General features: G+C 45.4%; 2 protein-coding genes across 3 annotated transcripts in view; one reads left to right on the top strand and one right to left on the bottom strand.

The window, feature by feature from the left end:
* Window positions 1–7,240, top strand: part of MRPS5 (mitochondrial ribosomal protein S5) — a 43,344-nt gene extending 36,104 nt beyond the window's left edge. For both annotated transcript variants that reach the window (XM_027697003.1, XM_027697002.1), the window contains exons 10-11: window positions 5,065–5,201; window positions 6,652–7,240. In XM_027697003.1, coding sequence (XP_027552804.1) covers window positions 5,065–5,201; window positions 6,652–6,876 — 362 coding nt within the window. In that variant the 3' untranslated portion in view covers window positions 6,877–7,240. The remainder of the gene's footprint in view (window positions 1–5,064; window positions 5,202–6,651) is intronic.
* Window positions 7,241–13,172: 5,932 nt separating this feature from the next.
* On the bottom strand, window positions 13,173–18,912 carry MAL (mal, T cell differentiation protein). The gene is made up of 4 exons (XM_027696994.1): window positions 18,096–18,912; window positions 14,567–14,734; window positions 14,259–14,384; window positions 13,173–14,050 (listed from the first exon to the last, which is right to left on the bottom strand). Exons 1-4 carry the CDS (start codon window positions 18,180–18,182, stop codon window positions 13,976–13,978), a joined length of 456 nt encoding a protein of 151 aa, XP_027552795.1. The 5' UTR covers window positions 18,183–18,912; the 3' UTR covers window positions 13,173–13,975.
* Between the last annotated feature and the right edge of the window lie 4,884 nt (window positions 18,913–23,796).

The raw sequence follows: 23,796 nt of genomic DNA, 5'->3' as shown, positions 1-23,796 counted from the left end.
ACTGTAATACTCTCAGCCTTTCCTAGTATGAGAAATACTTTAGTCCCTTAATCATCTTCCTACCACTTTGCTGGACTCTATCCAATATGTCAACATCTCTCTTGTAATGGGGAGCCCAGAACTGGACACAGTGCTGCAGGTGTGTCTCACTTGTGCTGAGTAGAGGGGAAGGATCACCTTCCCCAGCTCACTGGCAACAGTCCTAACACAGCCCAGGATACCATTGGCCTTTTTTGCTGCAAGGACACGTGGCTGGCTCATGGTCAACTTGGTGGCCACCAGGAGCCCCCGAGCCCTTTTCTGCCATGCTGCTTTCCAGCTGTTCAGCCCCCAGGATGTGTTGGGGCATGTGGTTCCTTCCCAGGTGCAGGGCTTTGCACTTGCTCTTGCTGAATGTCATGAAGTTCCTGTCAGCCCATTTCTCCAGCCTGTCAAGATTCCTCTGGGTGGCAGCACGAGACCTGGTGTATCTCCACTCCTCCCAGTGTTGTATCAACAGCAAACTTGCCAAGATTACACTGCCCCACTACTGAGATAATTTATGGAGATGCATCTAAGTGAGGCTGACTGTCCTACAGTTGTAGGAAGGAGGAAGTTGTCATCAGTGCATGCCAGGTATTTCCTGTATTGCATATTCCTTTCTGTATTGTTTCACCAGAATCTGTTGGGGTCGTTGAAGGCCCCGTGAAAATCAGGGCCTGTGAACACGATGCCCTTACGTCTGTAGAAGGCCTCATCCACTTGTTCTTCCTGATCAGGTGTCCTCTAGCAATCTGACATGCCCTACAGTGTCGCCCATATTGGTCTGCTTTTTAACCATAAACTTACCCATAAGCTCTCACTTGGGATCATCCATCCCCAGAGTAGAGCAGATCTCCACATATTCCAGCTGCTTTCTCAGAGAAAGGGCAACTCCACCTCTTTGTATTCACAGTCTCTCCTTTCCAAAGAGCCTGTATCCCTCCACTGTAGCACTCCATTCCTGTTAGCCATCTGCCACAACTCTTTGATTTCAACTAGACCATTAGATGCACAGCTGCACACAGATATCTCAGTTCCTCATGTTTATTCTCAGTGCTGCATGCATTAGTGAACAGAGGCCCTTACCTTGCTGATTTCCCAGAAAGCACTTTTCCATAACACTACCTTGCAGACACTTCCTTGCTTACATACAAATGCTGGCAGTGACCCTACTCAAAGCCCTTCTGATGATTTTTGCTTTCCCTTTTGCTCACATCACTCCAAACCCTTTGTTTATCAGCGCTCTCTGTCCCACCCTCAGAGGGCTGCTGATAACTCTATCCCTAGTTTAAAGCTGTCCTTATAGATCAGCCACCCTACTGGCAAAGATACCTTTGTCCTGCTTAGCAAGGTAGATCCCATCTCTCCCAAGCACACACTGATCCTCAGCAAGGTCCAGTTGTCATAGAAAACAGAACCCTGTTGCCGGCACCACCTCCATGACTACTGTTGATCTGCATTATCATTGCCCTCCTCCTTATACCCTTTCCCTTTCTCAGCAGAGTTGAGGAGAACACTTCCTGGGTCCCCATGCTCCAACCATCACCCCCAGAGCTCTACAGTCACTTCTGATACTCTCCAGCTTGGTCCTGGCAGTACCATTGGTGCCCTCATGGAAGTGAAGACTGAGGCAAAGAACTCATTGAGTACCTCTGTCTTCCCCATATCCATTGTCTTCAGTTCTCTCTTCTGGAGGAGATAACACTTCCCTTGGCCTTTCTCATCTGACCTTTGTACTTACAGAATTCCTTCTTGTTATTCTTCACATCCCTTGCCAAGTCTTTTTCCATCTGTGCCTTGGCTTTCCTAATGCCTGTCACTCTCCCCAGGTCACTTGTCCCTACTTCCACTGCCCATGTGTTTCTTTCTTACTCCTCAGTTTGAGAAGCAAAACCTTGCTCACCTGTGCCATTTTCCAACCTGCCTTGCCTGATTTGGTACACACTGGGATGGAGAGCTCTCGCACTCTAAGAAAAGTGTCCTGAAATTGTTGCCAGCTCTGGTCAGCTCCTTTGTCCCTAAGGACAGTTTCCTAGGGGATCTCATTCACCAACTCAATCATCTGGAAGGTCGCTCTTCCAAAATTCAGGGTCCTGACCTTGCTCTGCACCAGGCCCACACTCACTGAGGTGTCTCACTCCACCAAGGCATGGTCACTACAGCCCAGGCTGTCCCCAGTCTGAATCCCTCTAATCAGCTCATCCACATTGGTGAGCACCGGATCCAGTAACACCTCACCTCTGGTTGGTTTGTCCAATACCTGGACCAGGAAGTTGTGCTCTGTATCAGGTCCCCTGGGTTGCTTGCAGACCAGCTGTGCTGCTTACTCAGCAAGTGTCCCTGTGGTTGAAATCCCCCATTGCAGTGAGAGCTTGCAAGTGTGATGCTTCCTGTATCTGAAGCAAGAAGGCCTCATCCACAGGCTCCCCCGATGCTATCTCAACAAATGGTCACAGCAAAGCCTAATGTTTTAGTAGAAAAGGTAAAGTCGCTGCTATGGTCAAATGTTCCTTTCTTGAATTTATTCCTAATCCCTGTGAAGTGGAGAAACTCCCCATCATATAGGTAGGATTAGACAAGTAAAAATCCAAATTAAAAAGTAACATAATGTGAACATGTGAATGTGAGCTTCACTCAGAGTAGTTCCTTAGTGTGGATTTAAAGTGGATGCTCTGTTTTCCAAACTATCCCTAGTTATTACCCAGAAAGTCTGTTGTAGATTGCCTTTAACAGGCTCTCTTAGATTATAGGAAGGATGCATTTTAAATACTTCTTTTGCTTACCTTTGTATCTTTTTCAGTGTGAGCAAATGTGTTACATCTGAACTAACTTGTTCTCTTATATTGGGCTCCTTGAATTAAACCTCAGTACAGCAGCCTGCAGGTTAAACACGGCTGAGCCCAATTTTCTCTCCACAGCTGGAATCCTTTGCTTTTGTGTTTGGAATAAATTTCATCCAGAGACTAATGGATTAGTCTGCTGGCTTCTGAGTTTCATGTATTAATAATCTGCAGAAACTTAATTGAGATAAGATGGGAGAAAAGCAGCAATAAAAATGCCAGAAATTAAATGCTTTCAGTCACTGAAAATGAAACTCTCACAGCCTTTCAGAAGTAATTCACATGTAATTGTGTCTAAAACTTGACTTTGTTTTGTAGCACAGGAAACAGTATTGTCTCAAATGGCAGAACAAATGGCTTTGGATGGTTATAATTTCTTTTCTGATTATAGGTTCAAAGAAAAATGGATATAGTGACACAATAAAACATGCAACACTGGAATAGATTTTTTTTTGCCTCCTTTACTCAGCAGCAAGACCATCCTGCAGAGGTTTTCACGTTTTAAGTAAGATACATTAGACCTATCACAAATCAATTTTTAAGGATTACTAGTGCTAGGCCACGTGAAACAATGGCTCTGGGGAGCAAGAGAGCAAAATCAGACTCCTCGAAAAAATAACTCATCCATTAAAATCTGGCAAGTGTAAGGAAACCATTTGCAGTTAATGCCAGTGTACTACAACTATGCATTGGAGTTTATATAATCTCCATCTCTGTAATGGAGATGGATGCAGATGATGTGCAAACATCTGTTGTGTTTGTGGATTTTGAAATATATTTGTCTCTCCTTCACTTTGTGCCACTAATATAATAAAAAAGTGTAATTCATGCCAGTTGCTGGGCCAGGAAAAGGGAAGTGATGCCTCTGCACAGTAGTGTGCAGAGTGCAGTCTTACTCTCTTGATAGTACATAGTATTCTGCTAGGTTTTTTCAGCTGAAAAGGAAAAGCATCACTATTTTCGTGGTTGCTGGCTAATGGCTGTTATATTTGGCATAGACTGTGAAGTTAGTGAATTGCTGTTTCTGAGTCAGGAGGCAAGTAAAAGGTTCACATTTTGGAGATCAACTGCAAAGTGTAAATTTGGTGTAAGTGGGTGCAGTGATGCCTTCCTCAGTTTGCAGGCAGGTTCAGTCCCATTTTCACTGCTAAAAGCTTTGCACACCAAGAGCCAAATAAAATAAAAATGTGGTCGGTTTTATTTGGCTACCAAAAGGCGTGTGAGCAGCAAGAGGCACCAGTGTCAGCGGGTGCTCACCCTCTTTCCCAGCAGCTCTGTTTTGAGACCAGACTTTTCTACTACAGCCTTATTGCCCTCCTTACTTCCCCAGTTTCCCTGCCAGCTCTGTGTCTGATGGAGATCTTGAGCACAATCTCAGGCTTTAGGAAGGCACTGTAGGCCTCTCATCCAGCAGCAGTCTCCCTGGGAGTGTGAGATACTGACATGCCTTCTACTGCAGGGTCCTTCTGGAAGGAAGCCCAAAGGACAGCAGTTTAAATCCCTCCATCATGTATATGAACCAGGATTTACCATCGTTAGGAGTGCAGCAGTTGCTCACCAGAAATTGCAAAGGAAGTGGTGATGTTGGAGTTTCTGTAGGTGTTGCTTTTTAGAAGAGACAGTCTTCATCAGGGTCCAGTTGCATTTAGATCCTCTCCCCTCGTAGTGGCTTCTTTTTAATACTCTTTTATGTAAACTTGTTGCCTTGCTTCTCTGCTAGTTTTGGTAGTGGTAGTTTTGGAAAGTATTAGAGTGTTATTTTTCTGCTGAGTAGGAGAAAGAAATTGCCTTTTGTTTGGTGCATGTTCGCAGAGTGGGGGGTATGTTTGTGGAAGATTGTTCTAAAGATGCCAGTGGTACTTCTAAGGAATTCTATCCAAACTTGTGTCATTAAATAATTCTTCAGGTTGCATTTTTACTGGTTTTATGTTTATAGGTGGTGACATTTTAATTTGGTTTTGCAATATGTTAAGCAAGGTGTATTTAGTATAAACCCCCCCCGATCTTTGTGTTGGCATGTCTGCAAAGGCTGGGAAGAATGATCTTCCCAGAATGGTTTTGCCATTTTTAACATATAATGTGTTTTAATGTGCAAGGTAACAAAAATAACAAAGCTAAAGTTTTAGTGCTCTTGTCTTCCTTCTTAGTGAGTTGTATGCTTACAAATAATCACATAATGCTAATTTACATTTTTTTCCCCCAGGGTATGGTCTTCGTTGCCACCGAGCTATTATCACCATGTGCAAACTAATTGGCATTAAAGACATGTATGCCAAGGTTACTGGATCCAAAAACTTGATTAACATTACCAGAGCTTTCTTTAAAGGCTTGACCCAACAGGTAGGTGCACTCTCAGTGGTTCTATCCATTCTGTCTATCGGGGAACAGAAGGGGATTGATGTTGTAATAGTTTGTGGTCAAACAGTTTATATTCTAGGCTTTAAATTAAGTAATTTTCCAAAGAGTGAACAAAATCAGCAAGGAGATAATTCCTCAGCAGTTTTATGAAATTTTCCAGTCAGAAATAGATATATGTAACTGTCTGTTCCACAGCCAAGTGCCTGCAGGAGACGTCTGAATTTCTGGGCTTTCATTTGTTGTATTTTTTTTGTGATGGTTGATAAATCATGGGCAGAGGAAGTTGTGGACCAGCTTTGGTTGCTGCTGCCCATTTGTCTGTATTCTAAGTTTTCATTGCCCAAGGAGTGAATGTCACAGCTTCTATTGCTGGGATAATTAAGATCTCTGAAATAAGTCAGGGAGCTGGTGTCATTTCCTCCAGCTCTAAGTGCTCATAATGGAGATGTCTCTGTCTGAGCCAGCTGCCTGTAGTTGATGGAAAAGATCCAACATGCAGCATTTCATCTGACTTCCTTTGAACACTTAGAATGAGTCAATCTTTTGGAAATTCCTGGTTATCTCATTTGTTCATAGTTTTGGTAGCTGCCAAAATTTAGCTGCTTACATTCTAAGCATAGCCCTGCATAGCTCTAGTTGTCAAATCTGTCACCCTGTCCTAGCCAACTTGATCAGTTTAGCCTCAGAAGGTGGGTGGGTTATGATCCTCTTTGCCTAAGGAGATAGTTACAGATCTTATAGCTTGGATTATGAGAGGTTATGAGGTTATGACGTTAATCAGACTTGAGGAAGTCTGGCCTGTGTTTTCAATGCATTGTCTCTGAGAAGTCTTCCACAGAGTGAATAGAAGAATAGAAGAAGGGCCTACTGTACAGATTACTGCTTTGAGAGATATGCACTTGACATCTTTTCTTGACTGCCCTGAATAGGAGATATTTCCCGTTACCTGTACACATTTATTCTGTAAAATCTGAGTGTTAACAAACACCTTGTATGCGAGGAAGAGGTGTAGTTGTGTTAAATTCATATCATTATATTAGCTCATATTACCTGTCAGGGCAGTAATAAGCACTATGCTGTTGTCAAAGCAAAATTTATATCCATATAAAGACATAAAAATGTTCCTGCACATTACTAACGTGCCAACATGCAGCTTATTAGCAGGATGTGTCTTTTCTGGACAGATCCTTCCCAGAAGCAAGTTCCTCTAGAATGACAGTGTAGTGCTACTTAGTATATCTGTAGTCTAGCTATCTGAATTTTTGCCCATGTAGGTGAGCCTGACAAGTCATTTAATTTACACAGTGTTTAAACTGTTTAGTAGTAAATGATTTTTTTTCCCCATGCCTAATATGCCATGCAGAGTTTGACCTGAAGTAAACCAACACTGTGCATCATTGTTTTGGTTGTGTTTTCTCTCTCCTAATCCCAGGAGACTCACCAGCAGTTGGCAAACCAGAAGGGTCTCTATGTAGTGGAGTTCCGTGAGGAGCAGGGCCCTCTGCCCATCGTCGTGGCTCTGCCTGAGGGGACTGTCCGCGAGGATCCTGAGCCTGAAGATGAGGTTCCCGACACAAAGCTGGAGTGGAGCGAGGTCAAAGAAGCTCAGGGAATGAAGAAATCTCCCTGGGCAAATGTCAGAAGGACAGCATGTTAAAAGCTTCAGTCCCTCTGTCTCTTCAGCTCAGAAGTGCAACTGGGAAAGCCCAGCTCAAACAGACACGTTGTCTAGGCTTACGTTTCAGAGGAGGGCAGCAGTAGCTCTCTCATGCCATTCATATTTCTGCTGCCATTCTACCATTCAGTAACACTGTTTGCTTTCCTACGGTTCTTCTGACCAGTGTTTGACTGGGGATGTTCAGATGAAAACAGTCAGTGAACATGTCTTTGTCTTCAAGCATGTATGTACTTGATTCCAGAAGGTGATTTTTAGTCAAGAGCTCCCATGATTCTTCCACAAGCTCTTGCGAAACTATTGAAAGTACGAGATTGTGAAAGCAATAAAGAATCATCAGAGTGGGTTTAGTGTGGGTTTGTTGGGGTCTTTTTTTTTTCCCCAAAATCCTGAAGCAAGCAGCAGTTGTGGGAATTAATGTGTGCACCCTCTTATCTCACTCCCTGGGCTCACTCATTATGGTGGGAGAGCTGGGAAATCAGAAAATAAAAGCTGCATGCCTTCTGGTGGTGGGGAAGGGGAACAAGGTGATGATGGTGGGCAGCAGCTGGAGTTGCGCAAACACTATTCATGCAAGTGGGGGAGTTCCCCAAATGAAGCACAGCCCAAATAACTGAGCACAACCACCACCCCACAGTCTCCTGTGGAATATTGTGGTATTTTGACTGGCTTTGAAAGTCCAGTCCAAAATGTGCAGTCTGGCCTTTCTTATGGTATTCTCCTCTGCAACATGTGCTTCATTTTCTGCCAGTTTGGTACTGAGCACAGAAAAGTCTGGGATCCTACCCAGAACTCAGAAAGTGCTACAGCTGTCAGAGGATTAAAGGAGAAGGAGCAAGTCCGTGATACGCACCAGCCTCAGGTAAAGGACCTCCAACTGCAGCACACACAGGTATTTACTAGAGGTTAGATTAGCTCACTGGTTGGAGGGGATCCATCACCCAAGTCACACCAGAAGATAAACAGACTCTGCATCCACATGACAGGACACAATGCTCTACCTGGCAGCTCCATGTTTTTGTCTTGGGGATGGCAAAAGAAACAGTGGAACTAAGCCCAAACAATGTCTTCTCACAAAGTATTAGAGGAATCCAAGCTATAAAACAAGCTAGGAGTTAAATTCTGTGCCTCCCAATCTGTGAGTGCTTGTCATGGCATTTCTTTGTATGCCAAAAGATGCTGCTTCTTTTGTTAGTACAGGAGAAAATACCTTTAGAATCCTTCAAGACCAACCTGGGAATTTACATTTGAAGTTCTGATGTTAAAGACATTTAGGAGCAATATTTTATGTTCATTTCAGTGCAGGTTTCTAAAGACAGCAATTGTGTATATACAAACAGGCAGGGTGAATTTAAATGAGTTTTATTTCACTCTCGTAAGGAAAATTCTAATTCTATGGCTGTGTCTGCTGAGTAGTTGGCTGAAGGCTTTATTCCTGTTTGCCAGCTCAATCTAAATACAATTCCAGTAGAATTGCCAAGTGTTCAGTTTGAAAACTTTCTTGTAAGCAGCCTATCAAACTACTGTTCCAGAATGCATGCTCACATTTACCTTCCATCTTATTGCTGAGCAAAATCAAAGATTAAAAAACTGGACTAAAGAAATCGAACCTTTGCTGTATTTAGATGACCTTCAGTTTGCCTGTGTCCTTGCAGAAACAGCTGAAGGGAGTTGGCTCAGCTGCTGACCCCAAACAACCTCAGTTTGAGTAGTGAGCCTAAAGTGACTGACTCGATCAGCTCTTTGTCATTTGCTTCCTGCAGTGAGCAGATGGATCATGCCAGCATTTTCTCTCTTCTCAGGATCAGAAATCAGGTGTGTCTCAGTAGCAGGTGATTGCATCCATGTTTGGAGATGTCCTTCTGCTTCCTTGCATGCTGTTCTTACATTTCCTCACCCAATGCGTACGGAAAAGGCCCCAGTATTCTGGCCTAAGGATGATGAAGGTGCTACAGGAGATCCTGCAAGGCCACTGCTGCACAAAAATTGGGGATGTAAGTTGATGTCAGTGTCTCCAGCTATGCATAATGGGATGAGGTGGCAGCATTCGGCAGGCTCTTGTGTGATCTTGGGATCACACAGGAAAGACAAGCTGTAGGGACAGGTCCCCAGTGCAGAGCAAGTTGTAAAGTCCAGCTCTCCCCAGCCAACCTGGGCCTGAACACTTCCTTGTGCAACCCAAACTGAGATCTCACACCACATTTTCCCAGCTTGTGAGGCACATGGGCTGTCACTTGGCACAAGGGTCCCAGCGTGTCTTTTGAGTGCAGAGGTTGGCAAACAGACATCTCCCTTGAACGCCTCTTGGTCACTCAGGAATTTCTGTTCTCACTGCTAATGCAGGGGAAACATTGTTCCCAGTGGATCTTTTCTCCATCAGCCAAAGCACTTAGAAATGTCTGACTGATCTGTAGCTGGTGCCTCCAAAAGAATCCACACAAGACTTTCAGGTCCACTTTGTGGGCTAGTAGATATGTGCTGTAAGATAAGGAAGTGGTAGGATGAATGCCATTGACCTTTACAGAACTTATGGCTATGTAGTAACCACAAGTCTTCCTCTTTCCCCAAAGTCTGCACACTAGCTACACTTGCATCTGATCCCACCAGGGTCTTCAGGAATCCTCTGCCTTGTCTCTGCTCTCTGGAGGACATTTGGGTTTCTTCTCAGACACACAGGACAATAATTCATGTTTGAGCACTTCCCTGAATCGGAAATAAGGCATTTCCATCCCTCAAAGCAAATGGGGTTTCATTGCTTGATTCTGTTGGCATAAGGGAGACCAGGGAGCAGGAGGGCCGTGGTCTCAGTATAGAGACCAGAGGTGCAGAATGAACTATAACTGAGTCAAGAGAGGGAGAGGCAGGCTGAGCTGGCAATGAATCACACTGCCACAGACCCAGTTAGAGCTTAGTTCCCTACAAAGAAGTAATCTTTTGTGGGTTTACTGTTTTCACAAGTTCGTTCACATTAATATAGATGCTTGTATAGATGCTTTACCCAGCGTACAGGCTGCTCATTGCTCACAGACTGTAAAATAAGAAACTCCTGCATTTTCCATGGAGCTGGCCATAAGTTTCTTTTAAGTTTCTTTGCTTTCAGAAAAATCAAATTCTTCTGCAGTTCAGGAGAAGATGGAGGTTCTTCTAACTCATTGCATCGCTGGAGGGCAGGTATCCAATATACAAATATTTGGGGAGCAGTTAACATCTCGGTCAAGCCACTTAATTAAGCAAGAGCAACCAAGATTACAGTCTGGGCATAGTTAATGAATAGGTCTGTAATTTGTTTTTAACAGGAACTAAGGTTTTGCCTGCCTTCAGGTAGGTAGATTGTTTTAACTAACATGTTCTCTGGATGCCTGCAGGCCTCCTTGGCATGCTGAGGAAGCTGGAGAAGAGCAGAGGGAAACTCCAGTTACGCTACCGGTTGAAACCTGGTGTTGGCTGTGGGGACACAATAGACCCACTGTTTTAACAGTGGGAATGGGACTTGTAAATGCTCTGGGGAAAAAAAAAAGGTAGATTTGTGGCTTTTTAAATGGGCTGCTCCATCTATCGACATCTGCAGTGGAATCCCAGGCATGGGGAGGATGAGAATGTTGAAGATGAGATACCAGTCTGGAGAGATCTGGAAATGCCTAAGCAAATGCAGAGCATGGGATAGAGCAGCCCCATATATTGAGCCAGGCTGGGAGCAGCTCTGTAGGCAAGAACTGCAAGTGCCTGTGGTCAGCAAACTGCAAGGGCCAGGTGTGCAAATAGCACTCCACAGAGCCAGCCACCTCACATCCTGGGGAGCCAGGCCAATTTGGAATCGACCCCATGGAAGCAGCTCCAAGGGAAAAGGCTTGTTAGCCTGCAGTGTTCATCACGCCCAATGTTTCCAGTGGAGTGACAGCAAATTCTCAGGCCAATGCTGTCCTCAGGGTGAAGGGATGTGGTGAAGGGATGTGGTGCTCATGTGGTAGGTGGTCTGTAGGTCCTGGGAGATTCTCTGAGCTCTGGGCAGCATTTTTCCCTTCCAGAATCACTGAAGTGTGCCATTTTCCAGACAGCCACCTTGGGCTGCCCAGGTTCCAGGGCATGGCAGTCTTCATGGCTGTATTGAGACAATAGGAAAGCTGGGCATGATGGGCAGCAGAGACCTCTTTTATTTCATTTTTCTTTTTTCTCTTCTTCCCACCATGCAGGGAACGTGCATATTGCTGCAAATGAGGTGCAACTCAGCAGCCTGATGCAACAAACCCACACCTCACTGTGTCACTGTTCTGCACTGGGGCACAGCAGCCCTGTGCCAAACAGGGACACTCATTCATCCTGCAAGCTACTGAGCTGCATGGGATTGAAGTTAGAGTCACACCGGGAGGGTTTCAAAGTTTCAACACCACTTTGTTGTTCATTCTCGACCTTTCCTGGTTTTGGCCCTTCTACCTGCCCAGCCCTCCCCAGGAAAAAACATGACCCAGGTCACACTGGGGTCACAGAGCTTCCTTCCCAATGCCATGTCCACAACCTTGTCACAGCCCTCTCCAGAGCAGCACTGAGCTGATGAACACGCCCATGCCAGCAGCACACGGCTGTTTTTTTCCAGTGCTGGTTTTCAGCAAGGTTAGGATAATGCTGTGGGGGAGGTATCTCAGCAAACTGGGTGGGGACAGAAAGAAACCGTGGAGCAGGGGAGCTAGTGCAGACTGTGGTGAACTGGTGTGTGGCAGGGAAGGGAGAAGCAAAGGCAGAAAGAATGAGGAGGAGAAATGGGAGCCCTGCCAAGACATAGGCTGTAAATGTGATGGCCACAAGGGACATGGATATGAAGGGACAGGCAACACTGCTTGTTGCAGAGGTGCTGGCAGAGCAAGAGAGGAAGACAGAGATACATGATCCCAGAGTATGACTGCAAATGACTGCCTTTGTAAACAGACCCAAGCAGAAAACACCCTTGTGTTTCAATGTTAAATTCAGGGGCATTAATAGAAGCAGGGCAAACCTGGCCATCAACACCCTCTCACACACCCCATGATGATGTGATGTTGAAACCAGTTTCAAAGGGCAGATGTTTAACTTCAGAACCATGTGCCATTGTCCAAAGTGGCTGCAAGTTCCCTCCCTGCTCTGAAAAGGGATTTCTTTTTCCACCTCTGTTGCAATGAGTTTGCTGTTGTCACAGTAACACAGGCAAAACAAGTCAGGCAGGTTTTCAGCAATAAAAAAAAAAACACAATTAAATGTTTTCCTTACATTGCAATTAAAAACTTCAACCCAAACCTGTGGTCACAGGTCAAAAGTTCCCCCAGATCTGAAGCAACAGAGGTGCCTCCAAGTCAACTTTTATTTCCCTTTTGTTCTCCCGTCCTTGTTATTATCCCGGAACTTCAGACTCAAAATGGAAACATTTTTAGCCCCACAAGCTGGAAGGAATAATTTGGTACATTGCTTATGAGGCACCTCTAACATGTGAAAAGATCCCTTCCTGAGTCTAAACCCCATTTAAATTAATTAATTGTCATAGTTTAACACCAGCCAGCAACTAAGCTCCAGACAGCCACTCACTCATTCCCCACAGTGGGATGGGATGGGATGGGATGGGATTGGGGAGAGAATCGTCAGGGTAAAAGTTAGAAAACTCATGGATTAAGATACCGATGGTTTAGCAAGTAAAGCAAAAGCCCTGCACACAAGCAAAGCCAAACAAGGAATTCATTCACTTCCCATGGGCAGGCCATCTCCAGGAAAGCAGGGCTCCATCACACGTTATTTGAGAAGACAAATGCCACAACTCCAAATGTCCCATCTTCCTCCATCTTCCCCCAGCTTTGTATATGGGGCATGATGCCATATGGCATGGAATATCCTTTGGTCAGTTCGGGTCAGCTGTCCCAGCTGTGTCCCCTCCCAACTCCTTGTGCACCCCCAGCCTCCTCCTCGCTGGTGGGGTAGGGTGAGAAGCATAAAAGGCCTAAACACTGTGACACTGCTCAGCAATAACGAAAACATCCCTGAACACTGTTTCCAGCACAAATGCAAAACAGCCCTGTACTAGCCCCTGTGAAGAAAAATATCCCAGCCAAAACCAGCACACTCAAGTTAACACTCACTGAGATTAACCTGAGTTAACCTGGGCCCCTCAGGCTCCCCTTGACAGAAAAACCCTCTCATTCGTGCCCAGGTTTCTGCCTCCTCGTTAGGCATTGCCCTGGTACAGGGCAGTGCTCCTGAGGCTGTACAGGGCTGTGTCCCTGTGTGCAGCAAAGGGAAAAACAGCAGAAATGACTCATCTATTTTCAAAATCACAGCAAACCCATCTTTATTAGCAACACAGTGCTACTGTAAGAAAGAGTAGCCATTCACCAAAGACGAGAATTGATTGCTTATTCAAGATGTCATTCTAATCATCCATACAATTCTCCTACAGTCTACTGCACACCTTTCAAAGTTGTATTTTGTAGGGGGATCAAACAGAGTGGTAATTCCTGGCATTATTTCAATTATTCAATATTACCCAATTCCTCAAAATTCAGCAGTACCCTTCAGGGGCTGCAACAATTCATATTGCTCCCGAGGCAAGTTAAATATTGTCCCCATTTCTCATCACAGGTCAGAGAAGGCATTTTCAGGAACTGCATGAAAATATTAATTTGGTACATCAGGTTTAGGGAAAGACCGACTTAAATGGACAGGCAGCAATGAAAATGACACGGTTTCATATTCATGATCCTTAAGTGCTGGTTGTCCAGTTTCCCCAATTGCAATAAAAACACTGAAGGCATAAAGGTACAGTTCAGGGAGATTTTAGCACTTTGAATCCAACTATACTATGTTTTTTAAAGCTGGATTTTTTTTTTATTTTAGTCCCCATTTATCAGCATCAGACTGTACCCAGCCCAGAAGAGACTGAAGCGAAACAGATTGTGCCAGGATATACCTTTCTCTGGCAGGCTCCTTGTCTTCTTTGCCAAGATCCCACATAAAAAGCCACTTGTTTATAGTATTTATATTAAAAAAAACAAAACCCAAAGCCAGCCTGGAAACTGCAGTCATTGTTCTTGAGATGGCCACAGGACACACTTCCAAGGGGAGGCTCTCAGGATGATTTCCATCGCAGGAGCGAGAACACCTTGTGGATCACGTAAACCAGGGTAGCTACGTATGCAAATACCTGTGACAGAAAAACACATCAGCCAGTTGACTCCCTGTTGCATGGTAGGAGTTTCAGCACTGAGCAAACACCTCATGGTGTCTCTTACATGTTTGGAGACATTAGTGCATAGTAGGCCTGTGACTCGTTTCTCTCCCCCCTCCCTGAATGGTTGGGCCACTCCACAGTCACCTCCTGACCTTCCTTCCCTTGCTTGCCAGGCACTCACCACAGCAGCAATGTTCTCCCTATAGATGTCTCCTCTCAACAACTGGGCGGTAACATAAGTCGCGTAGGCTTCCAACACAGCGGCACTGAGGTAGAACAGAGATGCTATCCCCTGGCAGATGGCATCCTAAAAAGCAAGGGTCACATGGTCATTTCCAAGGAGGGATCACATTGCAAAGGGGAAAAAAAGGGAACCCGTGCAAGCAAGCCCCAGCCTGCAATTTGGAGTGCAGTAGCAGCACTCTCCTTTGCAGGAGACAGTTGTCTTCCAGGGAGGGAGAGGCCCAGAGGTTTGTTACATCCACTTACCAAGGTGACCCAGGAGCTGCTGCCCCCGTGGGCCCCACAGAAGTAGAGGCACATGAGGGTAATGGACATGACGAAGCAGAACACAGAGACAAACATCACCCAGCCTTGCAGCATGGGTATCGGGACCTTTGAGGACGCCACCAGGATCCAGACAAGGCCTCCAAAGATCTGCAAGTGAAAGTGGGAGATAGGGTGAGCATGGGATAAAGTGACTGATCCAGAGCAGAGAGTGCCATGCATGCCTCTGACACTAGCACTGCACATGGCAATAGTTCTTCCTAGCCTCCACTTGAAACTGGGTATTTATCTGGGAGCATCTGCCACTGATCTTGACCCCAAAAAAATCCTCTCTGTAGCCCTGCCTCCTGGTGTCACTGCCATTCACACCCTCCCTACATCAGTGTGCTCAGAGGGCTGGTTCAGACACTTCTGAAGGCTGGTTTTGATGAACAGGGAGGCTGATTTCAGAAAGGCATGTTTGCTTCACACCCAGTGTGTCAGATCCCTGACAGGAGCAGTGTCAAGCCCAGTTCATCTGCGCAAACAGCACAGAAACATGGTCCTTACAAAGGCCACAGGTAAATGTCACCCTGAAAGAAGAAAGAACATGTTTAAGAGAGGTAATATGGCCAGTTTTAAGCTCTGAGAAAGGGGAAATAAGCTTGAGGCTCACGGCTGCTTCTGGAAAGGAGAGCTTGTATTGCTGCTCCAGCAGTTTGGGTCATCCTTTGTTTGCTACACCAGAGCTGTGCAAGGTACCAGCTGCTGGTGTGGGAGCAGATGGGGCCCCAGTCTTCTAAGCCAGCCTTGGGAGTTTGCCATGGGTTTTCTGGTGGGGTGGGGAACACAAAGACAGCAGGGTCTAGGCTCCATCTTTTCTCCACCAGCAGACTCCTACACAAGAGGATGGGAGCGTGATGTTCAATGTTGTGGAATGTCTGGACTGCAAGTGGTGCCTTTGCACTAAAATGCTCTCAGTAGCTTTTCTGTGCTACAAATCAGGCCAGTTGTTCCTTTAACCTCTGCAAAGTTTAGTCTGTGATGAGGAGCTCCTCAACTGAACCCACACTGTGCTGCTGTGGGGACCTCTCCCTCATCACCAGCTGCCTTGGATTTGCAGGCAAATCTTCAGAGGTAGGAGAGCCTTGCTGACTCCAAGATCATTCTGATTGGCAGTGTGTCCCAGGCCAGCCTTTGTCAGCATCCAAATGCCAACTCATACTAACTGTGGCATTTCTATTTCCTTGGAGACATTTTGCAAGTGGAAAGAAACTTTCTGATTTATTATCCTCAGAAAATGTCACATCATTTGTGTCACTCCACATTTGTAGGAAAGTTCATTGGTTCTATTATGCAAATTGATACATTAAATCAATTATATGATTGAGACCTTGCAAACAGCTGAGTGAAAATAGGTCTTCCAAAGTGCTAATGGTTTGGTGCTTCTTGTAACAACCAAAGACTGACACTTGAACACTAATACAGTCCCTTTAATAACTCATGTGGTGACATAATGAGTCTACTGTAGCTAAAGATCTTGGGGAAAACCTTATATTTCTTCCATTAAAATCAAACACAAATTGGGTGAGATAGGAAGTTCGGGGAAGAAGTATCACTTATCACTTCCTACCACTCACCATCTCTCCTTTGTGCGGGATGTGGTTACTCACTCAGGGAAGTATGTTTGACATGGTTTGATTATTGACGTTGGTTTTATGGTGCTGCTCTTCGGCAGACTTGTAAAAATGAGGGGAGGATTGAGAGGCTTTCAATAATAACCCACAGCAGGTTGGGGACAGCAGTCTAAGAAAAAACTTGTCTTTCGAAAAGCCTTTTACAAAGAAAACATATCTGTTTTCAGCTTGTTTCAGCTTTTCCACATAGGTCCGGCTATCCATTTATGCTGAAAATTCTTCAAATAAAATAGATTACAAGAAGTAAACTGAGCCTCACAGAATAAAAATGGTAGTTCTTAATCAGCACATGCAGATGTGACAATCATCTAAGCTGCAGGCAGGATCTTCTGGAAATTTCACAACTGTCTTAGCATTTGAAATGTCAATTTTTTTATTTTTCTTTTGTTTTGTTTCATAATTACCATATAAACCCATTGTAGGCAACCTCAGATTCACTAAGGAATGAGAAACTCTTTATCCTTTTGTGATTCAAGGCAGCCACCTCCTTTGTACACAGCAGAGCTCATACAGCTGCATAGCATAGAGTCATACACATCTTGGAGATGGAGAAATCCAGTTATGCAGCATTCCTCCTTCCTGGGTGGTTCCTGAGCCTTCAGGATGCACATTTCCAGATCTTACCCAAATCAAAGGATAGGGTGCTTATTTAAGCAAGCTGCCTTGCCAGATCCCCTGGAGTCAGGGATTACGAACAAACAGTTCAAGGGGAATAAGCATGCTGAGACCAACATCAAGCCCAGTGCCAGGACTAACACAACTCAGTGGCAGGGCTGGCTGGCAAGTGTCTGCCCAGCCAAAATCTCCACAGGGATTTAAAACCCTCTCTCATATAGCTACAGGAAACCTGGACCTTGATCTCAGAGCCCAGGCACAGAGACCAAGTCTCCAGAGCATAACTGGAGGAGCTGAAGCAAAGCCTTTCTCTACATCCTCTTTGCTGGATTGCTATAACTGGGAGAATGAAGTAAATGCTGTAAATCCCAGGAGTGTGGACCCAGTTTTGTGACAGGAAAGAATTTGGTCCCAGATAGGAAAACTGAAGTTTTTAGCATTAAATCATCTGAATGCTGTCCTACAGTGCTCAGCCAAAGCCTTCAGTGCTGGATGAGAGCGCTCAGGCTTTGGAAAAACCCTCTCAAAGTCTCGTGAGAAGAGCAAGTTTCATGAGTGGGGCAGAGGACATAGGAAAAAGGTTATCCTTGAAGATTTCTATCTTTTAGTCAGTGGTCACAGCGACTGCTTTTAATCACTTGTGCCAAATCCATTAAGATTATAATCTCCTGCTCAATGAAATTACAATATGGAAAGAAGTTGCAAGGTGTTTGCTCACCCTTGGCCCACCCACACACCCAGGCCCAGCACTCTGCACCTCCAGCTCAGGAATGTTGCAGCCGAGCAGGACACCTTCAGTGGACCAGGCTCTTTTGCTGCTGCAAACAATTGCCTCAACTATCCTTTATTCCCTGCTTTAAGCAAGCAGTTTATCCTTTGTCTGTATTATCTGCTAAAATCATCTTCTAATTAAATAATTGGCTCAATTTGTCAACCTAGTTTAAACACACCAGCAACCTCAACTTTTTTTAGGCAGGAAATTACAAAAGGCTTTCAGATGCACCAGAAAAATCCCCTTGCAGTCTAAAGGAGAGCTTCAGAACCCTGCCTCAGGCCCTGTAACTTTCTCCGGGGGGTTAGTCAGATGTCAGGGGCTGGTGTGGGTCCTGAGCCCAACATGCTATGGGTCAAGTCTCATCCGTCAGACACCTGCAGCACGACATGTGCTGGGTGCCCCACAAGCAGCAACTGCCCTCCCCCAGAGAAAAGTCAGCACTCACGATTTCAGGAATGAAGAGCACATCTGGGAAAGTCGTCAGGACGGCCAGGCCACTGGGCAAAGAGCTCGTGGAAGTTGCTGAGGACATTGCAAGCCTCTCCCACGGTGACTGTCAGCCACTCCGTCCAAATGCTGAATGCAGCCTCCTCGCCTCTCTCTCTATCCCTCTCGCTTCCTCCTTTTCTACCCTTCTTCCTGCTCTCTCCTCTTTCCTTCCTGCTGACAGATGAAGACGGCTGTGAGTGGCACAGGTGTGGCCAAACCCTGTGACCTTGGCTGACAGGAGTCACATGGCAGGTTGTCAGGAGATGGGGGCAGCCCTGAGGCTTTTGGAGCAGAGTCCACAAGTTGAACATGCAAGGCAAGTCCCTGGGCGGTGGTGAGTGGCACGGGCTGACATCTGAGGGCAATGGGAAAGATTTGTACCCATCAGCCTGGACAGCCTCTCGTCCTCTTTTGTGTGCACAGTAAGTCAGCTTGTCCCTCGTGCACACAAGCTGACCACAGCAGCAGCCACAAGGACATGACAGCTACAAGAAACAGTGGGGCCAAGAAATGTCTCACAGGTGGAGATGCATCGCAAGACAAGGACAACCAAACGGCAGGGTGAACCACTTCCATCGCCTTGGGAGGAGATTGGATATGCCAAGGTAACACAAACGGCCTAAAGTAATGAGACTTCGCAAGCTTTTTTTTTTTTTCTTATTTTTAGTCTGTGGTCCATGGGAGCAAGTCATTCCTCTTCTCCTTAATATGGAACGTTTACTCCAGAAACTAAGGCCAAACATATGAAACATCAGGAAAAGAAAAGGAGCAGTGTAGCAGTGCATGTTGCTGCGGACCAGGGACCCCTGGAAGAGGTGCCCATTTCAGCCAGGCCCAGTATATGGCACTTGCCCTTTCACGGCTCCTTCCAAGCAAAAGCCTTTGATGCAGAGTCCAGAGCAGGAGGCAGGACTGCCTTGTTTCCAACCCCACACTCCTGGCACATGCAGCTGTGATAACCACCATTGTCAGCTCTGGCCCAGAGCCTCCAGCAGGCCTCCTTCCAGCTGTAACTGGGGGGTTCAGTCATTGTTGCCAGGCCTTGCAAGGGCAATGAGCAAAGTCTCTGGGCAGCCTTTGCAGGACATGCCAGACAGGCTCCAGGTATGCTCCAAGAGGCCTGAGGGGCTGGGGGAGGACTGGGTGGTAGACCAAGGGCAGAGCCCCAGTGTTGGTGTGGCTGTGAAGGGGTTGCCAAGGGAAGGTGGGGGACTCCAAGGGCTTTCATTCCTTGCCTCTTCTGTATGGGATCCCTAATGGTGGGGGTTTGGACCTGGGCTCTGATGAGGGTGAGGGTGAGGGTTATGTGTTAGAGCAAGCACAGAGCCACAGTGTTGGTGGGACAGTGAAGGAGTGTGATGCATACCTCTTATCCAGACCTTGAGCTCTCCTCTTTTTTCTCCCCCCCCCCCCCCAAGTAGTCCACTGAAGCAGGAACATTTAAGTGGATAATTTCATGTTTCTTTGCTTCTGGAGACCTTTTCTCACTTAAATGTAGAGTCCATTCTGACCTTCATGACTTCTTCAAAGACAAGAGAGTGTTTTTGCTGCATCTACCTGATTTTCTGCCTCTCTAGTGAGATTCCATGTGCCATAAGATGGCAAAGGTATACATATGTATAAAAACTGACATATGAAGCAGACCTACAAACCAGTCCGCAAACAGGGAGAGCAGAAAGCAGTGGGGAATGCAGGATGCAGAGTTGCACAGAGACAACTCCAGAGGAGGTCTAGCTGTCTCTGTAATGGGCAGAGATGAAGCTATGTAGCTCCCCTGTTCCTGGGAGCACAGGACTGGCAGTGGTGAGCAACTGAGGAATGAGCAACTGTGTTATGAGAGGGAAGGGCACCAGTACTGTTCAGTTCAGGAGGGATGAGTAAGCTCTGATGAACCCATTCTTTGTCTTATTTACAAATTATTGGTGATGGATTAAGAAAAGTAACACTGTTTTTAGTGTTGAAGAATGCTGAGAGTAGCTTGACCCAACTCTCTTAAATTAGACCCATCTCGAGGGTGTTCTTCCCAACTGACGTGGGCATCACCAGGGACGTAGTAGGAAAGTGAGAAACAGAAGCTTTGAGCAGAAGAAATCAAAGAGCTGGTAACATCTAATTCAAATGCTGAGCAGGCAGGACAACACAGAATCTAAAAGTTGTAGGACTCACAGTCAACCCCTTCATACTATAAAAGACCTGTCCCACTTTTTTACCAGCGGGGATTTCCAGCATACATCCCTTAGGTACATGAAGATCCTTTCCTGGGGTGGGGACACTCCTCAGGGATACTTCTCAAGGCTGAGTGAAAATTTGTCCACAGTCTGTGGTATGGGTGAGTAACATCAATCTTTCTTTGATACTTATTAAGCAATCTGTGACATTATTGATTGAATATTAGTAGTGCACTATATTAGTAGTTTGTGTAGCAAATGATTCTGATAAAAGCCTTTTGCCTTTTTGCCACTTTGCATTTTTATCTTTTTACATTTTTATCTTATCATTGTCATCATCAATTTAAATAAAGCAATCAAGATTTATAAAGGCACATAAAGCCTTTCTAACCCTTGTGACTCATTGGGTGGGTTTCTCTGACAAACTCAGCATTCATTCAGTCCCTGACACGTGGCTTCTCCTGTTGCATTTCATGTTCTCCTCCATAGAGGAGCCAAGAACAGAAACTGGGTAGGTCCAGGGATTGCTTGAATGCTTAAGGTGCCAGGAGAGAAAGCTCTAGCTGGCATTTACCTCTCATGGTCAGCCTGTCACCTGCACCTGGAACACTGGAATGAGGTGCTTTTCATTCCTATATTAATGCCCTGTCACTTTCCTTCAGGAGCCCACCACTGAAATTTGGAATCAGCCACCTGAAAAAAAAGAAAAGGATAACATTATCTTTCCCGAGGAAGAAAAGAGCTAAACCCGGTGTTGGTAGTGCAGATGACAGGGTTTCCTAGGGACGTATAGGGCAGTAAGAGCTTTCTGTCCTGGAAAGTTTTGTCTGACAGAGATCTCTGGGCATATCCAGTTTTGGAACTGGTATCCAAATATTGGAGGTGGGATCCAGAAAGACAACGACAGTGCCTTTATTTGTTAAGGAAAGCATCCAGCCCCAATGGTGGTGCTGCTGCTGCTCCGGGGAGGTAAAAACCAGCAATAGCTTTCTTTCCTGAGAACTTTTGTGTTAGAGCAATCCCTAGTGGACATATTCAATACTGGAGGCAATATCCAAATTTTGGTGATGGGCTCCTGAAAGTGGATTGCTCCCTCACAAAAAGTGCTATGAAAGAAAGCTGTTGCTAGCCTTTAGCTCCCCTCAGTGGCCTATTATCTGCACCACAGACACTGGGGATAGCCGCTTGCCTTCCAAAGTGAATGTATTTCTTTTTGTTCTGGCACACTTTGTTTGCCAGTAGTGTCTAGAAAATTTCAACTTCGGATCTGCACATTCCATTTCTTGGATAGTGTCGAGGTCCATTTAAGTGTTTAGCAAGTACACAGCACCATATGGTAGAGTTCTGAATGGTGACAGTGGGAAAGTAAAAACCAACATCTGTTTGTCCAGGCACTTTCAGTGGGAGAGCATTTTGTGGAAGGCTTCGGTTTTGGATCCTGACTCTGTGAGAGTAAAAGAAAGGAAAGCGAAAAGTCTCAGTGTTGACAGTGACGCAGTTTATAGGCCGCAAAAAAAGGTGTAGTCTAGCACTGGCTCTTTCTTCTAGGACCTTTTCTGTGGGAGCAGCCACTGAAGTTTTTTTAGTTTTGGATATAGATTTTGTGAGAGTGAAAGAATCTGAGGGTACATACATCTAAAAGGAAAGAGCGAAGACCTGTGTGTGGTGCAGTTTACAGGCTGCAAAGGGAAGGTGAGGGCCAGTGCTGAATTTTTGTTCTAAGATCATCTGTATGTAAGCAGTTGCTGGCTGTTTTAAGTTTGGAAGCAGGGCTGTGCAAGACTGAAAGAATATGATGGCACAGGGAGCTGAAAGGGAAAGCTCATAGCTCCAGGGTGTGCGGTGTAATTCAAGGGGTACGAGCCAAAGGTTGAGCTAGGAAGAGCTTTCTCAGGTGACATCTGTTGTGACTTTTTTTGCTGGATATTTTCAGTTTAGGTACAGGATCTCTAGGAGTGTGAAAGACTGTGATAGGACATGGAAAGGAAAGTTGATTGCCTCACTGTGTATGGTGCAATTGCTGTGAATGTCACTGTGAATGTGAAACCCAGTAACTTTTCTCTCCTAACACATTTTGTGGCCCTGCTAAAATTACAGTGCTGGGCTTTGCAAGAGAGCAAAAATGTGAGGGTGCATAGAACAGAAAAGAAAGAAGCATGGCACCAGTGTTGTGTTGTGCAGTTTAAAGGCTGTAGGGGGAAGGTGATGCCCAGCACTGTCTTTTTTGTAATAGGACATTTTTTGTGGGAGAAGTTGATAGAAGTTTTAAGTTTTGAAGTTGAGCTCTGTGAGACAATGTGATGCTACATGCAGCTGAGAAGGAAAGTGCAAAGCTCCAGGGTATGTATTGTAATTCCAAGAGTATGAGACAAATGGAGAGCTAGCAAGAGCTTTCTCAGCTGGCACCTATCATGACCAAGACTTTTGCTGAATATTTTTAGTTTAGGTACAAGATCTATGTGTTTGTGAAAGTATGTGAATTTCCAGATGTATTCAGTTTTGGAGGTGTTATCCAAATTTGTGAGGTGGGCTCCTGAAAATTATGGAAGTATTTTGGAAAGGAAAGCAGTCAGCCTCCGTGTTTCGTGGTTCAGATGACAGAGTGCCCAGAGGAGATAAAGGCCAGCAGCAGCTTTCTGTGGTGCCTCCTTTTGTGCTTGAGCAAACACTGCATGTAATCAGTTTAAAAGCCCAGATCCAACTTTCAGAGCTGAGCTTCAGAAAAGAATGGCAGTACCTTTATTTTGGCAAGCACTTAGCCCCTGTGTTTGTGACTATTACCTCTTCTGGGCATGCTGTCATTTGCACCACTAACACTGGAACTAGGTGCTTGCCTGTACCAAGGAAAGGCACTGTCATCTACTTTTATGAGCCACTTGCAAAAAATTGGATTCCAGATCCAAAATTTGAATATGTCCGGGGATGGCTGTCCCACAAAAGTTACCATGACAGAAAGCTATTGCTGGCCTTTACCTCCTCTTGACAGCCTATCACTTCCACCTCCAGCACTGGGGATACCTGCTTGTCTTGCCAAAATAAATGTGTTGCCATGCATTTCAGGAGAGCCAGCTGTACAATTTGATCCAGGGTCCAAAACTAAATACATTCAGAGATTGGTCCCACACAAAAGGTGCCAGGAGAGAAAGCTGTTCCTGGCCTTTACCTCCACTGGCCACCCTGTCATCTGCACCACCAACGCAGGCACTAGGTGCTTTCCATGTCAAAACTGAATTACTGTCAGAATTTGCTGTAGTCTATTTCTGAAATTGGGATTCTAACTCAAAATTGGAATGCATCCAGGGATTGCTCCCACAAGAAAGGGGACAGGACATAAAGCTGTTGCTGGCCTTTGCCTAACTTCTTGGGCAGTTGTCGCAGGGGGTACCTGTCGTGAGGTCTTGGTCCGAGGGGAAAAGAAGGACACACAAGACACACTAGGATGGTGAGACAAAGAGATGTCTGCCTGCTCAGCACAGCAGGCAGCCTTTA

This window comes from Neopelma chrysocephalum, unplaced genomic scaffold (genome assembly GCF_003984885.1).
Source record: "Neopelma chrysocephalum unplaced genomic scaffold, ASM398488v2 Primary Assembly neopelma1_117, whole genome shotgun sequence".
NCBI classification, from domain to species: domain Eukaryota; kingdom Metazoa; phylum Chordata; class Aves; order Passeriformes; family Pipridae; genus Neopelma; species Neopelma chrysocephalum.
Note: the sequence above shows the minus strand (reverse complement) of the source record. Positions and strands in the feature narration are given on the sequence as shown.